The sequence below is a fragment of the Biomphalaria glabrata genome, chromosome 9, assembly GCF_947242115.1.
Source record: "Biomphalaria glabrata chromosome 9, xgBioGlab47.1, whole genome shotgun sequence".
NCBI lineage: Eukaryota > Metazoa > Mollusca > Gastropoda > Planorbidae > Biomphalaria > Biomphalaria glabrata.
Window position 1 is genome coordinate 34,074,273 of NC_074719.1, and position 20,356 is coordinate 34,094,628.

The 20,356-nt window shown below is 37.4% G+C and overlaps 1 protein-coding gene across 1 annotated transcript in view; it reads left to right on the forward strand.

Moving 5' to 3' along the window:
* LOC106068250 (uncharacterized) overlaps window positions 1–20,272 on the forward strand; it is a 33,261-nt gene extending 12,989 nt beyond the window's left edge. The window contains exons 5-9 of the mRNA XM_056040984.1: window positions 1,909–2,002; window positions 3,599–3,661; window positions 13,146–13,205; window positions 13,514–13,579; window positions 16,327–20,272. Coding sequence (XP_055896959.1) covers window positions 1,909–2,002; window positions 3,599–3,661; window positions 13,146–13,205; window positions 13,514–13,579; window positions 16,327–17,213 — 1,170 coding nt within the window. The 3' untranslated portion in view covers window positions 17,214–20,272. The remainder of the gene's footprint in view (window positions 1–1,908; window positions 2,003–3,598; window positions 3,662–13,145; window positions 13,206–13,513; window positions 13,580–16,326) is intronic.
* The last annotated feature ends 84 nt before the right edge of the window (window positions 20,273–20,356 follow it).

Genomic DNA, 20,356 nt, shown 5'->3' on the forward strand with positions numbered 1-20,356 from the left:
CTAGACAGTCTGGCCAGGTAGTGTGATCTGATCCTACTCTGGCATTGAAGTCACCTAGAAGGATCATATGTTCTTTTTGAGGAATGTTTGCAATGGCTTCTTTGAGGTCTTCATAGAACTTGTCTTTGTCCTCCTGAAGCGAGCATAGTGTGGGGGCATAGGCACTAATTAGAGTGACTTTTCCAGATGCTGTCATCATACTTATGCTTAGTAGCCGTTCTGAGCCACCAGCTGGAGGGACTATCATGGGAAGAAGACTGTTCTTGACAGCAAAGCCCACACCATGTATTCGAGTCTCATCCTGTGCTTTCCCTTTCCAAAAGAAAGTGTAGTCAGTCTCGCGGAGCATGCCGTTTTCGGCCAGTCGGGTTTCTTGCAGGGCTGCAATGTCAATATGTAGCCTTTTTAGCTCATTGTTTATAACTGCCGTCTTCCTTGCATCGTCGATCTGCCTTAGATCATCAGTGAGACCAGGACACATTGTCCTGACATTCCAAGTGGCCAGTCGCATGACAGGGATTTTCTTTTTCAGTTTAATTTTTCTTCTTTTGTTGCTTGGTGCAAGTTTCCAGCCTACTTGTCGTTTTAAACTAAGCTCTAAGCACCCATTAGAGCAGGCAGGCTGTGTCGGATCAGCACCTAACTGACTGGGGGCTGCCCAGGTTGAGGCGGGCGGTAGCTGATCAGTGAGGCGCGAAGACCTCTCCCACCGTCAGAGACAACCCGTGGCGTCCATACATTACGCCAATCAAGTTGGACTTATAACCCGTAACTGTTGTCTCCCGTGTTGTTTTAGCCGCTTTGCAGCAGCACCAGAGTTTCCTCTCCGAGGCGCATTCCTGGGCCTTGGATAAAGGGGTCATGGGTGGCCCATGCGTCATGATCCCTCTCTCGACCTTGCTGATGTGATCCAAAGGAACGCATCGCATTACATTTGGCACCAACTCAGTTGCAGAAGCTGCCGGAGGGAATTTCGTAGCTGATACTCCCAACGCCTAAGGGGCTTCACTCCTGATTTCTCCTCGAGGTTGTCTCCTGAAGCCACAGTACCGCAAGGCAGCGGGGGTTTGAAGTCAGAGTACCACTCTCCTAGATGAACTGCCTTACTAGGCTGACGAGCTCCATCTGCCCGAAGCTCCCGGTTTTGTGGCGCCAGGTATCCGCCTTCACCCCTTCACCTGTTAGTAAGAGCAGTTTCGCCGGGCTTAATATCTAAGCCACACGAGCAGGCCAGGTGCTGGACTTAGTTGTCAGAGGCTATTTGAGACGCATGCCATTAGGAGTACTTTATAGACAATGGGAGCTTAACCCCATTGACACCCCTGGCCATGACAACCTTTGAAACCACATACATACATACATACATATATACATACATACATACATACATACATACATACATACTTACATACTTACATACATACATACATACATACATTACATACATACATACATACATACATACATACATACATACATACATACATACATACATACATACATACATACACACATACATACATACATACATACATGCATGCATACATACATACATACATACATACATACATACTTAGATGCATAGATAGATAGATACATAGATAGGTAGATTGAAAGAAAAATATAGAGAGAGATAGAGAGAGATAGAGATTAATTAATTATTTGATAGTAAGATAGATTGATAGCAAATTTAATAAATAGGAAGGTAAAGGTATAGAAAAGAAATGATTTTTAGATCCGTGTTAAAGTTCTATCCAAGTATTGATCCGATGAATTTACAAGGTGAATAAAGGAAATGTAACATGAACATTGTAGTATATTATCGCATCGTCCTTTAGTGTCTTTCACTAGCGTTAATTATCTGGTAGCCAGCATTATAACAATTTTAAGATAATCTTTTTTTTTCAGCTTGATGTCAGTACCAAGTTTGAAGAATTATTTGAAAAACAAAAAGAGTTGAGCAAAAAGCTTGAAAACAGCCTCAAAATACAAGAGTCTCAAGGTAAATACGTCATGTACATCAAATGCATTATCTATATATATAGTTCTCCTTCTTTCACTTCATATTGAATGACACCCCAAAATAACAATTTGTGTCTATATATTTCCGTATATTTTAAGGACTTTTCGTATATTTTGTAATTTTGGGAGATTTCCAGGAGCTCCTGGTAAATCGACAGGTGGACTTGGGAAATTTGTTTTGTTATAACCTATATATATAATTCTCTTCTTCCCTCAAGAGTTTGGACGAGAATCAAGAAGTATTGTAAAGATCACTCTCTTATTTCTGCGGATAGCCACCCCACGAAATAACGAGGGGGGGAGGAGAACATGTGGGTATTCACACGTCGCTATGGATGGCTGCGCGCTGGACTGTCAAACCCTGCCCGCTCCCATCCCCCTTCCTCTTGCGGGAGGTTTTAACTAAAAAGTAAACTATCTTCAACTCTGAGGAACATTCGAAACATGTAAAACATTTTAAAAACAAACGTTTTATAAACACTAAATAGCAGGGCCGGACTTAAGCATTGTGGGTCCCTATTCGAAACGGATTTCGCGTGGCTAAGTTTGGGTAGGGAAGCGGACAATAAATGAAATTTAAGAGTTTGAATTAGAAAATAAATTCGTCTATGCATTTTATTCATTCTTTACTACGTACAGAATTACTTTACGAGCAAAGTCATGCACTATATCATAATAATTATGTTTCCTACATAGATCACGCTCAATAGCAAGAATTACCAAATGTTTCAATCTATCTTTGAGAATTGATTACCTCAAGTAATTCTTCATTAGTTTGAGGCGCGAAAAGCTTCTTTCACCAGATTATTTTAAGGACTTTTTCTTATATTTTGTAATTTCGGGAGATTTCCAGGAGCTCCTGGTAAATCGACAGGAGGGCGCTGGAAATATGTTTTGTTGTAATATGGTTTAATTTAATAATTTATACACCTAGAATCAGCGCGGGTCCTGTGAAAGTGCGGAGCCCAATGCGGTCGCATAGGTTGCATTGGGCTGCAAAATAGCGGCGTATGCTATGCCGCCGATCGACTACTTATTTATAAAACTATAACTTTCTGTTTAAAACAAACACAAGTTGAACGTTTAAGTTTAAGTGTTTATTTTCCTTTCTTATCATCTCTCACTCTCTCTCACTCTCTCTCTCTCATTCTCTCTCTCTCTCTCTTAAAACAAGATAGTCTAGGATTCCTGGTTTCTGTGTCGTTGAGAGAATTTGTTTTTAAGGTTAAGAAATCCAAAAAGTTTTGTTGACGACCAAAATCATGGGCGATGATAACACGCCGTCTTGTGGCAGAGAGCAAGTTGATAGAAGTGGATTAGCATGTTATTACTGGAACCGAAATGATCGTGTCCTGGTGTAATATAATTATGTGACTGTATTTATAAATAATGTTTTACTACAAAAGGTAGATATTTTGTTTTATATCCAATTGATAAGTGAAGTCATTCTTATGTTTATACTGAATTAGAACAGTTTTTATTATCTAAAAGAGAAAAGTAATTTGTAAAAAAAAAAAATGAAAAATTGTTCAATTAGATAAAAACATTGAAATAAGTTCTTTTTCTTTTCATTTAGCAAAAGACTTTGAAGATAGAAACAATTCTACTAAAGAAATTGTTAAAATGAAAGATGATCAAGGTAAGTAAATGACTTTTTGTATCGAATAAAACTTTTTTAAAAAGCATGATAATAATGAAAATGGTGATTTTTTATACAAACTCAGAGGCAGGGCCAAAGTTACCACCTACTGAGATAAAAAGGCAAGTTTTAATTGTTTTCAAGATACAGAAAATATATCACTAACCCCACTATTACCTCTCTCTATTTCATCTCTATATTAAAAAAAAATCATGTGCAGGACAGTTGTGATCGTATTATTTTTCTTTTTCACGTCTGGTAGGCGAGGAGATAGATTAATGCTGTTGTTATTATTATTGCATAGTTAATATTCATTTATCTTTTGAAAGTGTTAAGTAGACTGTTTGCTGGTATAGCCTTGGCTACGCAGAATGGATATTATTAATTGATCATATCATGCCTGCTGGCGACTCTCTCATTTATGGTATCCGGAAAACCTCATTACGAATTACAACTCGTGTCCATTGTATGATACACCAATAATAACCCTGTTTTGAATTATGTACATACAAATATATTCTTACCATTAAAAAATATTTTTAGCAAATTATTATTAGTATCTCGCCAACAGAGTACACACAAAATTATAACTTTAGTTTATAAGAAAGGGATGATAAAAGTTAGAGAATAGACATTATTTAGGGATAATTTATTTCTATTATAACCTAAAATTAGTTTATAAATGATGCATTTGAAAAAACAAGGCTCGTATAAATAATTTTCAAAATAAAATGGTACAATGTAATAACAATAGTGAAAATGGCACCTAAAATTTGCAATATGTATTTTATCATACCGTTCAATTTGTAATATCTTTTCCAGAATTGAAATCTAAAAGCTACATGCATAACTTACACAGTTTTAGTGGATTTTCAATTTGTGAACTCTTAATATTTAATGAATGATAAATTTATTTTTTTTAAAATAAAGTTGAGCATTTTTACCCCTACCCAATTCCGCCTCTCCCGAAAAAAAAACATGTATTAATTAAACTCAAGAGTTGTTTTTTTAAATTCTAATGATATGAACATCCTACTAGTAAAAACTACATTTAGACAAAGAATAAGTTTATATACTATCAACAAAGAAAAAAAAAGTCAATATGATTGTCAAGAATTACAAAAGACACACCTTTGACAGAAACATATAGAATCACTTTCTAAACACAACTAACAACATTGGAAAACTAAAAAAGAAAGTCATAAGATAAATGACTAATGGGAAAAACAATAAAACATACTATTAAAGAAACAGCAGAAAGAGGTATTCGAATTTAAGCTGAAGAAGAGTTGTGAGAATAGAAATGGTGAGCTCTTCACAAAAAGCAGCAGGGTATTGAGAGATGGGCTGAATACTTTGAAGAGCTCCTAAATTCAATGGAAGATGGAGGCAATGGAGAATATTAACTGTCTCAAGGAGGACCAGATCCCTTAGTAACACTCCCCCCAACACACACACTGGGTGAAACATCAGAAATAATTAAAACCATGAAGAACCACAAAGCATCTGGAGAGGACCTAATTACAGCAGAACTAATTAAATATGAAGGAAAAGACATGCATTCTCAAATACATGGACTGATATTAAGAGTCTGGGAAGAAGAAGAAGAAATTCCAACAGAATGGGAAACAACACTTATAATCCTAATACATAAAAAAATGTTGTAATGACATAGGAATTACACAGGAATCTCTCTTGTGGGTGTAACGTACAAGATACTAACAAAGGTTATTACTAAAAAACTTGTAAAGTATGCGCAAGAAATCCTAGGTGACTACTAATGTGGTTTCAGACCTAATACGTTCACAAGAAAAATGATATTAATACAGTTTACTAGTATACCAAATCTATATAGACTATAAAATGGCTTACCACAGTATCAAAAAGAAATATCTATTTCAAACGATTCAGGATTTTGAAACACCCAACAAGAAACTGACCAGACTTATGCATATGACATTAAACAGCTCAAAAGTAAAGTCAAGATCATAGGAGAACATTCACTGAAATATAGGATTAAACGAGGACTAAGACAAGGAGACTCACTTTCATGCCTTTCCATTAGACTCTAGAAAAAGTAATAGGGAATATACAAATAAACACAAGGGGAACAATTAATACTTCAGAACAGAAAACAAGTCTGTGACCAACAGGAACAATATACAACCAATCACAACAATACCTTGCATATGCAGATTACATTAGGTAAAGACACCTCTGACATTGCGAGAGCTTTCACACAACTGGAAGAAGCATCTTGACCAGCAGGACTTGATATAAATGACGACAAAACCAAATATGTTCTAATGACAGGAGACATTCATACAGAATTAAAATTACTAACCACAAGTTTGAAAACTTAGAAATGTCTAAATAATTAGGAAGCATAATACATTCAAAAAATGACCTAATGATAGAAGTAAAAAATACAACAAGAGGCAGGCAACAGAGCTTTCTATAACACACAACACATACTTGAAAGCCAATTTATAGCTAATAGAAGACAGAAACATTTTTACAAAACCATTATATGACCAGTGGCCATGTATGCAAGTAAAAACTGGACGACCAAAAAAAAAAGAAAATCTGCTAAATACTTGGGAAATGAAAATCTTCAGAAAACGTTAAAGTGCTATACATAAGGTCTCCGGATGGAGGACTCGCACCAACCAAGAAATTTACTAGCTATATGAAGACCTCGCCATAGTGACGGAAATAAAAAGCAACAGATGACGTTGGTCATGTCACATCAAAAGAATGTCAGATAACAGATTACATTGGGCAGGTCACCTTGAAAGAATGACAGAGAACAGAGGAGCAAAGATTGTTCTCCGACAAAAACCTAAACAGCAGGCGTCCCAAAGTCAGATCACGAGCCTGTTGGTTTGTTGACCTAGATCTACAACAGCTCAAAGTCCTGGTGATGCAGGCCAAGGCTATCAATAAGCTGTAGAGCCATTTGGATAGGTGGAAGTTACTCAAAATGTTTTTTAACGTCTGTTATTTTATTAATCAATAGCATCAACATTGAACGTACATGCTGAAAAACCCACAGATGTATATGTTGAAGACAAAAATATTTTAAAGACAAAATTATATTTTAAAAGAAAATGTTTTCAAAAATAAATGACTGTTTAACTAGAGTTTTCCCAGTTTGGCCAATTAGCTAATTATTTTTTATTCAAAGCTATACATCAGCAGTCATTTATTTTAGAAAAATCGTTAGAGCCGTTTTCGAGATATGTGTCCAGGTTTTTCCACCAAAGAAGAACTCCAATCTTAAAATAAGAATTGTATTAAAAACTGTTCGTTTTATCTCTCTCTCTTTCTTTCTCTTTCTCTCTTTTACCGATATATATATATATATATATATATATATATTGTTACGAATGAACAGTGACAGGTAGAGGTCACTATGTGTGACCCCGGCGAGATGACACAGCACTGAGTGTTATCTGGAATCTATGCATGTAAACAAAGACAGGATGGGACGTGCCTCACGTGTTGTTCCAGAGGACGAACAGATTTACGAAGGGGGGCATTGTGACAAATGAACAGTGACAGTTAGAGGTCACTACGTGTGACCTCGGCGAGATGACACTGCAGCTGGCATCCTCTGGAATCGACATGTATAAACAACAACAGGATGTGATGTTTCCTCCCATGTTGTTCCAGAGGGTACTAGCAGTGTTTTTGCAACAATAGACAAGCGATTAGGGACTCTTTATAAACCAGAGATGTTCATGTGAAAAGAGTCAGTACAGTCGTCGATACTGTTCTCTACTGTGCGAGACAGTAGAAGAGAGTGGACTTGAGCCGTTACAGTCGATACAGTCGATGTAAGACGTATACGCTACATGTTACAGTGACGAATTGTTATAGTTATAATTCAATAAAGTTATTTAAAGCTGAAAGTTGAGTCGTCAAGTTCTTTGCAGTGTTTCTTTTATTTGTGTGCCTAGTACATTTAGCCAGAAAATCAGAAATACGTAACAATTGGTGTCAGAAGTGGGATGTTTTTCTGGCTGAAATGTCTTCGAGGAAACTACTTAACCAGCTGTTGGTCAAAGAATTAAGGCAAGAACTTCGTGAGAGAGGTCTGCAGCTCAATGGTAACAAAGAAACACTAACAGAACGCCTAAGACAGGCCCTTATTGAGGAAGATCAAGATCCAGATGAATGCATATTTGAATTAAACCCAGATATGACAGAGATCCTGAGTAACATGCAGGGCCAGATGGACTTAATGAAGGAGAGCCTCAAGAAAATAAACGCCATGAATGAAAACGTAAATGAACAGATGAGCTCTATGAACGAGAAGATTGACCAGAGAGTCAACACTGTGGAAAAAGAAATGGAAGAGATAAGGACTCATGTCCAAGAACAACTGAGTAAGGAACGGGGTACTAGAACAAAAACATTAGTGCCCGAAATCTCTGGGAAGATAAAGCCGCCTGTGTTTGATGGATCCATCTCATGGACTGTTTACAAAAGACAGTTTGAGGCAGCGGCCAAGGTTAATAACTGGAACACTGAAGAAGAGAAAGCGACTGCTCTGGTGTTAGCTTTAAGAGGGAAGGCAGCAGAACTGCTTCAGTCAATAACAAATCAACAAGATTACGCTGCCATTGTTAAGGCTATGGAGCTCCGTTACGGAGACGAACATTTACAAGAAGTTTATAGAGTTCAGTTGAAAACCCGACAACAACGCTCCGGTGAAACCTTGCAAGAGCTAGAGGCGGACATAGAACGTCTTGCTCATTTGGCATATCCAACAGCAGCACAAGACTTTCTGGACGTCATTATCACTGATGCATTCATTGATGCTATTCGAGATCCAGAACTGAAGAAGGCAATAAGAATCAGTGGTAAGCGCAAATCCAGCGAAGCTCTGGTCTACGCCCTCTCCTATGAAGCCGCCAAAGACGCCTCTAAGAATATCCATCATGGGCGTATGCTGGAAGTCCAAGAAGAAGATCTTACACAACTTCTCAGAAGGGTAACTGAAGTGCTAGAAGAACGCAGACCAAATAAGAAGCAAGAAGGACAGAATAGAACCAGTGTACGTTGTTGGAATTGTGGAGAACCTGGCCATCTACAAAGGAACTGCACGAGAAGATTTCCCCGACAAACAGAGTATCAGCACAGACCGGAGACAGATGCAAGGTCAGGTGCTCATGTCTACCAGGGAAACTAACTTTCGCCGGTTTTATGGGGCAAAAATCGGCGATCAAGAACATGACAGCCCCTGCAACTATAATTCCAGTCGCTGTGTTAGGGAAGAATAAAAGTCTGTACATCAATGGTAGAATTGGATCTCGAAATTACCGTTTTCTTCTAGATACTGGTGCCTCACGTTCAGTCATTCGTCCAGACATTGTCAAAAAGAACGAAATCAAGAGAGTGAACTCTTACTCCTTGAAGACGGCCAGTGGAGAGATGATGCCTATACATGGACTGACAAATATAAACTTTGAGCTCGGGCATCAGTCATTTATACATGAATTTCTGATCGCTAACATTACGGATGACTGTATTATTGGGCTCGATTTTATGCAGAAATGTGAATTCTCTCTGAACATCGGAGGTGGTACTTTGAAATGTGGTGATGTTGAGATTCCCTTGCTCGGGGATGAAGATGAAGAGAATGGTCAAATAAGAAGAATCCTTTTAACAGAAGATACAAGTTTGCCAGCTCAGTCTGAAGCAATTATCTGGGGAAAGTTAGAGCATGGTCAAACTGCAACGATGACGGCGATAGTGGAAGGCATTGAAAATGACAACAGCGGAATGGCAGTAGGAAAAACATTGGTCCTTGTCGGAAAAGATCAAAAGGTGCCCGTCAGAATCATGAACCTCGGCCTACAGGAGAGACATCTAGAGAAAGACAGCCCCATCGCAATATGTAATACTCTTGACCTGATAAGAAACTGTAATAATGATATCACGATCGTTAATTCCACCAAACCTTTCAATCCACAAATTACCAAGCTCCTGACAGAAATGAAAGTGAATTTATCAGATGAGCAGTTCAGCAAAGCGGAACAGTTGATCATTGAGTTTGAAGATATTCTGCCATCTGATGAAACAGACTGCGGACGGACAAACATGGTACAACATCGAATAGACACTGGAAACACCAGACCGATTCGACAGCCACCACGTCGCTTGCCGCTAGCAAAGCAACAAGAAGCTATGGACATGATAGAGGGCATGACGCAGCAAGGAATCATTGAGCCCTCAAATAGTCCTTGGTGTTCGCCTATTGTCTTAGTAAAGAAGAAGGATGGATCTATGCGATTTTGTGTAGATTACAGAGCTCTGAATGAAGTCACACATAAAGATAGTTATCCACTTCCTAGAATCGACGATACTTTGGACACGCTTGCAGGGTCCCAGGTATTTTCTACTCTCGACCTAAAGAGTGGGTATTGGCAAGTTGAAATGCATCCCAATGATAGAGAGAAAACCGCCTTCTCTGCTGGCAATGGCCTCTGGCAATTTACTGTGATGCCATTCGGTCTCTGCAACGCACCAGCCACCTTTGAACGATTGATGGAGAGGGTTTTACGAGGACTTCATTGGACTACATGCCTTGTTTACCTTGATGACATTATTGTCATTGGCAAAACGTTTGAAGAGCACCTTGCAAATCTGAAGGAAGTATTTCAACGGATAAGAAGTGCGGGAATGAGACTCAGCCCAAAGAAGTGTTCCTTATTCAGGAAAAACGTTAAGTACCTTGGTCACATTGTGTCAAATGACGGAGTCAGCACTGACCCTGACAAAGTTGAGGCAGTGAAACGATGGCCTACGCCAAGTAATATCCATGAGCTGAGAAGTTTCTTGGGACTCTGTACATACTACCGACGTTTCGTGCCAAATTTCTCAAACATCTGTAAGGTCCTTCATCAACTGACAGAGCAAAAGAGGCCATTTATTTGGACATCTGAATGTCAAGAAGCTTTCGAGAGGCTGAAAAACACACTATCCTCATCACCAGTATTGGCCTACCCCATTCCAGGGAAGACATTCATACTCGACACAGATGCAAGCAACACTGGAATAGGCGCAGTCTTGTCCCAAAAGGTGGATGAAACTGAACGAGTCATCGCATACTTCAGTCGAAGCCTATCGAGAGCTGAAAGGAACTACTGTGTGACGAGACGTGAATTGCTGGCTGCTGTGGATGCAATAAAACATTTCCACAAGTACCTATACGGGCAGAAATTTATCTTAAGGTCAGATCACGCAGCTCTGCAATGGTTGCTTTCGTTTAAGAGCCCTGAAGGTCAGGTGGCAAGGTGGATCGAACGTCTTCAAACCTATGAATTTGAAACTAAGCACCGAAAAGGGCAAATTCACCAAAATGCTGATGCACTGTCTCGACGACCCTGCAAAGCAGAATGTAAGCACTGCAAGAGGGCTGAAGAAAAGGAGGTAGCTGTCAATTGTCTTCGGCTCGGAGTAGATGTTTCCAGATCCTGGTGTGATAAAAGGATTCGAGAGGACCAAATGCAAGATGAAGATCTGGCTCCCATTCTTCTATGGAAAGAAGATGGACAACGGCCAGATTGGAAAGACATCTCTGAGAAGGGGGTAGCCACCAAGGCGTACTGGGCTCAGTGGGACTCGCTGACGTTAGTCAATGGTGTCATCAAAAGAGTTTGGGAATCTGCTGATGGAACATCCAATCGCCTTCAGCTGATGTTACCGAAGGTGAGAGTTGCTGAAGTACTGAAAGAGATGCATAATGGCGCTAGCGGATCTCATCTTGGTGTCAATAAGACTCTGGAAAAGGTTCGTCAGCGGTTCTACTGGTTCAGATATAGAGAGGATGTAGAGGAATGGTGTCGAAGGTGTGACATATGTGCGGCAGCAAAAGGCCCTCGACGCAAAACTAGGGGTCTTTTGCAACAGTATAATGTTGGTGTTCCATTCGAGAGGATCGCAATAGATGTAGCAGGCCCATTTCCTGAAACCAAGAAAGGAAACAAATACATCTTGGTAGTCATGGACTATTTCAGCAAATGGCCAGAAGCTTATGCCATACCAAATCAAGAAGCTATCACAGTGGCCGAAACACTCGTGGATAACTGGATCAGTCGCTTTGGTGTACCTAATGAGTTGCACTCTGACCAGGGCAGGAACTTCGAGTCCAAAGTTTTCCAGGAGATGTGCAAGACACTTGGCATCGAAAAGACTCGCACGACAGCTCTCCATCCGCAATCTGATGGGATGGTGGAGCGATTCAACAGAACCCTAGAACAACATCTGTCTAAGGTTACTGATGACCGACAAGACGACTGGGACAGCCATATCCCCATGTTCCTCATGTCATACAGAGGATCCGTTCATAGCACCACAGGATATACCCCAGCGAAGATGTTATTTGGTCGTGAGCTTCGTCTACCATGTGACCTGTTATTTGGGATTCCGAGAGATACGCCAGTGTCTTCAACTGAATATGTCACCAATCTCCGAAGACGATTGGAGAATGCTCATGTATTGGCCCGCAGAAACATCAAGACCAACAGTGACCTGATGAAAACGAGGTATGACAAACGGGCCAATACGTCGGGGTTCCATGAGAATGATCTAGTGTGGCTCTATAACCCACAGAGACGAAAAGGCAGATCCCCGAAACTCCAAAGAGACTGGGAAGGTCCATACCGTGTCGTAAAAAGAATAAACGACGTGGTCTACAGGATACAGAAAAGTCCACGGTCCAAGCTGAAGGTTGTCCACGTTGACCGACTCCATCAGTACAGTGGTGAAATAGAATCTGTTCGGGACGAACAGATCTAAGAAGGGGGCAGTGTTACGAATGAACAGTGACAGGTAGAGGTCACTATGTGTGACCCCGGCGAGATGACACAGCACTGAGTGTTATCTGGAATCTATGCATGTAAACAAAGACAGGATGGGACGTGCCTCACGTGTTGTTCCAGAGGACGAACAGATTTACGAAGGGGGGCATTGTGACAAATGAACAGTGACAGTTAGAGGTCACTACGTGTGACCTCGGCGAGATGACACTGCAGCTGGCATCCTCTGGAATCGACATGTATAAACAACAACAGGATGTGATGTTTCCTCCCATGTTGTTCCAGAGGGTACTAGCAGTGTTTTTGCAACAATAGACAAGCGATTAGGGACTCTTTATAAACCAGAGATGTTCATGTGAAAAGAGTCAGTACAGTCGTCGATACTGTTCTCTACTGTGCGAGACAGTAGAAGAGAGTGGACTTGAGCCGTTACAGTCGATACAGTCGATGTAAGACGTATACGCTACATGTTACAGTGACGAATTGTTATAGTTATAATTCAATAAAGTTATTTAAAGCTGAAAGTTGAGTCGTCAAGTTCTTTGCAGTGTTTCTTTTATTTGTGTGCCTAGTACATTTAGCCAGAAAATCAGAAATACGTAACAATATATATTTATTTATTTATTTATTTATTTATACATTTATTTTTTAACTAGGAAAACTATTTTTCAAAATAAGAAATGTTCAAATGGAAATTACAAGAGGTAGAGAAAAAGGTGAGTTGATAGTTCAATATGTTTATTGATACGTTTATTCCGTCATTCAGTTTTCTTTAATTTCTTCTACTGATGAAAAATTAACATAATATGAACAAAAGTTTTGCACATTTTTAGGGTTTTTAAACTACATTTATTGATGAATCTTTTTTTAATAAACATTTTTCTTTTACTATGACAACATAAAAGGTGCAAAATATTTATTTACATTATATAATTTTAATCGTTTAAAACATTTGATACGTTGGTAACAATTAAATTATTTTAAACCAGGAAATTTTTATCCTAATAGACCACTATAATTTCAGAATTTTTCTGTGAAAAAACTTGTCAGTCTGATGTCAAGTGCATTAAAAACTGTCTTCATATCATAGGTAATTTATAAATTTATAAAATTGAAATAATGTTTTTATGTTTTTTAATGCTTGCAAATTACATATTAAAGAAAATTGTCTAGCTTAAAAAAAAACATTAATAGTTGTAGATAAAAATATTTACAATTCGTTTCATTCAAAAACATTATCACGGATTTCACTATACTCTCTGTAAACTGCATCACACGACACTTTTAACTCAAAGAACTTGACAACTTAGGGCTCCAAAGTAACATAACATTTACATGTCCAATAGATAACAGCAAATACTGTACAATTGACTACATGTAACACTAACTATAGAAATAGTTGGTCAACATTTTGTATATAAATTCGTTCTGGTAATTTAATTGTTTCGATTTCGATCTTGAAAATGGCTTAATTTTCTAGGTTTCATTTAAAAACAGCTGGTTAAATTATCGTATTTATTCGTCTAATGAAAATGTGAGAACTAGTGATTATCAGTGAGTCAGTAAGTCATAAGGGCCCAAAAAGTTGTATTGTAGATTTATTATTGTACATTACATTCATTTCAAAGTTTGGAATTATATTCGTTTTGTAATTTGATTTCAAAAGCATTGATCTGCAATTAATTATTCCTTTTTAAAGAGTGCTTTATTTGTAGATAAAATATCAATGGTACATTTTCAAAATATTATAATTAGCTATGGTACCTTTCTAAAGGCTATACAGCGATTTTGGCTATTGGGCGATTTTAGCTGTTGAGCAATGAGACCATAATTTTTAAGATTGAAAACATAATCAATAACTGTTTTTTTGTTACTAGTGCCGCTAAATGTGTAATTTTTTTTGTCATTAAATTTAATTACAAAAAATCTAAATACCAAATAACTTTTAAAACAACGTTGAGCTCCATCTTCTAAATAATAAGGATATACATGAACAATTTGTAGAAACATTACACAATTTTAGTCTGGACTAAATTATAAATAATTTCAATCAGAAAAAAGAAATTACCCAACCAGTTATCGACTTCTCGAATAGCATGAAAAATCATCTCAAAAAATTATAGTAAATTTTGTACTTACTAAATAATTAACAGACAAAATAAATAAATGCTTGTTTAATAACAAATTTAAGAAATTCACATGTTATTTTAATTTGCATTACTTGGACTCGAATATTTGGAGTTGTGATCGGATTTCGCTCCTGAAGTTAGCTTATGTTAGACGAAACAGCTTATGTATGTTGGACGAAACAGCTTATGTATGTTGGACGAAACAGCTTATGTATGTTGGACGAAACAGCTAATGTATGTTGGACGAAACAGCTTATGTATGTTGGACGTAACAGTTAGCATATGTATGTTGGACGAAACAGCTTATGTATGTTGGACGAAACAGCTTATGTATGTTGGACGAAACAGCTTATGTATGTTGGACGAAACAGCTTATGTATGTTGGACGAAACAGCTTATGTATGTTGGACAAACCAATTATATTTCCACTGATAAAGTCTGGTGTCGTAGGACAAAGTTTATTAACACGAATATAATAAAATAAGTTAATGCTACAATTTTGACAAAAGTAGAAAAGTAGAACTAGACTAACCAAAATATAACAAAAGACAGTTTGTGTGGAAACACAAACTCGAAATCGGCCCCCGAAGAGGTCCACCAAGGCAGTCTTCAATATTTTCAGAAACAACATCCAAATGAAATTATATCAGAGACAAATGAGAGATAAGAATGGAGAAAGAAGGTTAACAGATCTTGTGTAGTGTCCCGCAGATCAAAGGATAGGTGTAAGTGAATGTAAAGTTAGATGTGAACCTGGCCTAACTATTTCCCCTTTTAGACCTTGTGGTCTATAGGGCAGATGATGTAAAGTTCATCTGTTTTTGTGGCCTACTGTTAGCGAGGGTGTCATGTAGCCAGCACAACGACCAACCGCCTATAATTTTCCACAACTATTGTCAGGTACCCATTAGAGCTGAGTGGACTCAGAGGCGCCCAAAGATTCCAAAGTTGAAAATCCCAGTCTTCACCAGGATTCGAACCCGGGGCCCCCGGTTCGGAAGCCAAACGCTTTACCGCTCAGCCACCGCGCCTCCCTTGGCATAACTGATGTCTTATAATTGATCTAATTGTTTTGAAAAGGCTCAATCTCTTATTCGAATCCTCAAAAAAAAAAAAAAAAAAAAAGAATTTCCGTGATAAAAAAAAATGTTCAGAAAAATCAATTTTATAAGATCACTATTAATTTTAAATTAGGTATAATTTATAATGCATACTAATTAGCTTTTTCTCTTTAAAAAATTGCTTACATAACTGATTTTAAAAATTAGATTTTTCGCTTTCAGAAAAAATAAAGTAGCCGTTGCATCAGAACTTTGAATGGTCTAAAGTATTGTGATGTCGGATGTTCAATATCTTTTCTAGTTTACGAGATCTAAACGGGACGGACGGACAGACGTTCAGACGGACAGACATTTCGCACAAAACTAATAGCGTCTTATCCCCTTTCGGGGGCCGCTAAAAATAGAGAATACTTATATCCATGTGAAACAATACACTGTCCATTAGAATGCCATAGGGCGCCATCATCTACTTTATTGAATTTAGCTTCTGTAATTTTAAGATAAGAATAAGAAAGAAAGGTTATGATTTAAAATAATTTTAATAAAATGGGTCTATTTAGACCCGTACATAAATGCTTATTTATCATTGAATTTCAAAATCTTCTTACAGGATACTGTCGTATTGTTTTATTATTATATTCTAATAGGCCAGCATGATCAACAAATATCTGAAGGTGGACAAGATTATCTACATGGATATCTAGATGAATGTTTGCGACATCCAGGTCATTTAGATTTCATTCCTGTTGATACTTTAGGTTTGGAGCATTTACCCGAAGATATTCGTGACAAAGATTTGTATGACCTGATCAAAGCTGTAGCAGACCTAACAGTCAGAGTGAATGTCACTATGACCAGTCCACTTAGACCAATGTTTTGGTCCGACACTAAAACTCCATATTCTTTGTACAATATGAGAGGAAGTCAAGAATTAAGAACCGGAAATGGGATGGTACAAAACGTTGTAAAAATCTTAGCAGAAACATGTCCATGCCAAAAATGTCAACTTTCAGGCGACCCAAAACCTAATTACTGGAGTGTTGGTGTGGGTACAGTTGTAAGCCTTGTGTATGATAACATTGAAGCTAGTCACACGACTTGCAGATTTTTCTACGATACAGAATATAGTTCAGAGATAGTTCTAAAAGTTGAAGACAAGAATGTTTATAAAAGCGTAGAAAATGATTTGTCATTTTTTTATTGTTCTACTTGTGATGAAACACTTGTTGACAAACTCGAGAAATCGTTGAAACAGTTGTCACGTCTGCAAGAATGGTTAGATTTAAAATACAGAAAAACACGTGATGGTCACAAATTAATGTTCCTAGTGTCACATCCTCATGGGTGCAGTAAACGGGTTTGTCTTGGTCAATGGAAGGACAAATATACAAAAAGCGTTTTTATAACAAAGTATACCTACCTTACCTCTATTTGTCCAGGATGTAGTGGAGCTCCTGTCTACTTTCTGGGAGACAGACGATATTATCATAGTGGCAGTTTAAATTCTGGACTGGGTTATAACACTAATGGTTGAATAAAGTCACCTGTTTCTCGAAATGTGCTTTTTATATTGCTGATACAATTTATTTTTAATGTAATAATAGAACTCTGTATAAAAGATAAAAGCAAGTTCAGGATTTTCCTAACATGCAAATATTGATTAATATTCATTAATAAAACTCAAGATTTGACTAAAGCTGGTAAAAAGTTTTTCTAACAGAAACTATTACGAAACTGCAGCAATGCTTAGTTGTAAAGATAGTGGTAAGTGATAAGAGCAAGATCCATTTAAAACAATACATCTATTCAAGTCAGAACTTCGTGGAATTTTGAACTGTTTCTGACGATTTTCTATTAATTTAACAGTCGATGTATATCGCTAAGAAAAGAATTACTAGCTCGTTGGCCAGACGTCGAAAATGCTAGTTTGACTGTTATCAAGTGGACAACTAGATAATTTAAATTTGGTTAGAGATCTAGATCTAGGATTCTAGGTCTTAATTCAACATTGGTTTTTAAAGGACTGTCATTTTTGTGAATAGCCGAATGCAAGGCTTTATTGATTCAATAGTTTAATCAATTAATGTTCAGGAAAACCTCGCGCATCGTCTTCTATGTCTAGGCTATTCTAGATCTAAATCTTTATCATTGGAATATTATAAAGTGTACTAGGTCTATGGAGAAGGCGCGGTGGCTAAGTAAAATGCGTGGCTTCCGAACCGGTAGTTCCGGTTTGAATCCTCGGGTTTTGCTGTTTCACTGTTCTTTTTTTTTCTTTTTATTTTTAATTCTTTCTTTTTCTACTCTTCTGCTTTGCTACACATTCATCAATTCATTCCCCTTTGAAGGTAGTCTTGTGTAATGCTTATTTTTGTAGTATATCATTGCCCCACAAGAAATTAAAACCAAACAATTTAAAATCACAGAAAGCTAGAATTAGTCCTTAAGCATGGCCTCTAGCTATTTCTAAGCAAACTATTTAAATTCAAAAATGTTACGCAAAAGCATTATCTGGAAAAGGATTTTGATTGCATAGAGAAAGTGAATGGTCTACACATCCATTAAAAAGAGTTTCTGTTTATTCTTAAATTGGCTGTACGCCTTCATAAATTTCTGACATTGTATTTGCATTGTCATATCATTAAGTTAAGCTCATTCCTTTTTATGTACTTTGAGATAAGCAATTAATCTCATTAGTTTTTGTTTATTTTAAAATCTCATAGTTAAGACATCAGTGTGTGCTATACAAGATGTACCGTCAGTAAAAATAATCCAAAGTACCTTGCATACATTATATGTCTCCTTCTTTCTCGGAAGACGATGGATGCGCCCAGATGAGTCAATAGCTTTGGTTATGTCTTGAGATGGGGCAGAATCTGGAATGAATGATCAAGCCAATTCTGGAGCGAAAGAGTTTGCCACAGTTCTTGCATGTATATGCATCTGTCCTAGGGCTTGCTGACAGGGCAGCTTTCTTTTTCTTTTTCTTGGCTGATGCAGCTTCATTTCTTTTGCATTCGGCGAAGTTCGCAGCAGCACGTACAGTCTGTCTCCATCCTGTCGGGTCTTGGGCTATCTCCTCCCACATACTGTGGTCTATGCCCGTGGCTCTCATGTCTCGCTTGCAGACATCTCTATAGATTAGTCTTGGACGGCCCTTGGGTCTAACTCCTTCTGCAAGCTCAGCGTATACAATGTCTTTATGGATTCTTCCACCTGGCATGCGAGTGACATGACCCAGCCAGCGTAGTCTTCTCTGTTGAAGGAGCGCATAGATGCTGTGCATATTGGACCGTTTCAAAACTTCCTGGTTGGTGATACGATCCCTCCAGGAGATGCACATTATGCGTCGCAGGCAGCGTAGGTGATAGTTATTTAACCTGTGTTTTTGGCGCATTTAAGTTGCCCAGCTCTCACTGCCATAAAGAAGTGTGCTCAGAAAGCAGGCATAGTAGACAAGGATTTTTGTTGCCGTAGTCAATTTGGTATTTTGCCACACGCGCTTGGAGAGTTTTGCCATTGCTGCAGAAGCCTTTCCTATTCTTTTTGTCAGATCAGTGTCTAAATCTAGGTTGCTGGCTATTGTTGTTCCCAGCTATATGTAAATTCATACATTAGTGCAATTTTTTCATTACTTGGTCTCTGACAATTCGTGGTTTGTTAAAACATTTATAAACTTATGAGGACGTTGTTTTTTTTTCTGTTCAGTGGTAGTCAAATTTTAAATTGGCAATTTTACATTCTAAAGAAAATTCACCTAATTAAATAAAGAGTCATAAACAACTGGCACACAATATGAATTCAATAATATTACAAAGGGACTTCATTAAAGTAAAATTACTTTTATAGCTAATTGAAAGGCATGGTTGATTTAATTTATAATTAAAAAAAACGGGATTTGTTTAAGTGAGTCCCGAAACTGAAGAAGAGGGGCATTGTGTTATAGTGTGAGAGAGAATTTGACGTCTGCTTATGAAGATAGACATTTATGATCTTGTCTTTGATAAGATGAGCTTTTAAATATAATATCTTGTAAGTGATATTGTTTCTATTTATGTAGATTAAGAATATTGTATTGATTATATCTACAGCTATTCATATTTCTTGATTTATATTCTTTTCATGAAGAGTTAGATCTATTGTTTCCAATCAATATATATTTATGTGCAGGACCTAATATAATTCTAGTTTTTCATTAATTTGTTCTAAATTGTGTGTGTGTTTGACTGATGAGGAGGACATGTGAACTGAAAGCAAGTGGATGTTAGAAAATAATATTGATTCTAGTTTGACATTTAAGGGTAGCCACCTAGGTAAAAATGCAGATTGTTACATAACTATTTTGTGTCAGATAAAAAGAAGAAATAACTAGATTTAGATTTAGAAGTAGTCATATAATCATTTATAATGTAATTACAAATTTAAAATCCGTAACATTGTCACAGTAAATATAAGGGACTATTAAAATGTGTATGTAGTGGGTTGGGAGAGAGGTATAATACTGTATGTGGTAATGGATTATTCCTAGTTGAATGCGTCTCTAGACCTAAATCTTTGACCGACAAAATAAAAAAAAAATATGTAAATAGCGTATTGTGAAATAGTTGATAATTTTTTTTATGTTTGTGTAACGTGGTGAGAGTGTGTTCATGTGTTTTTCTAATTTTACTGAATACT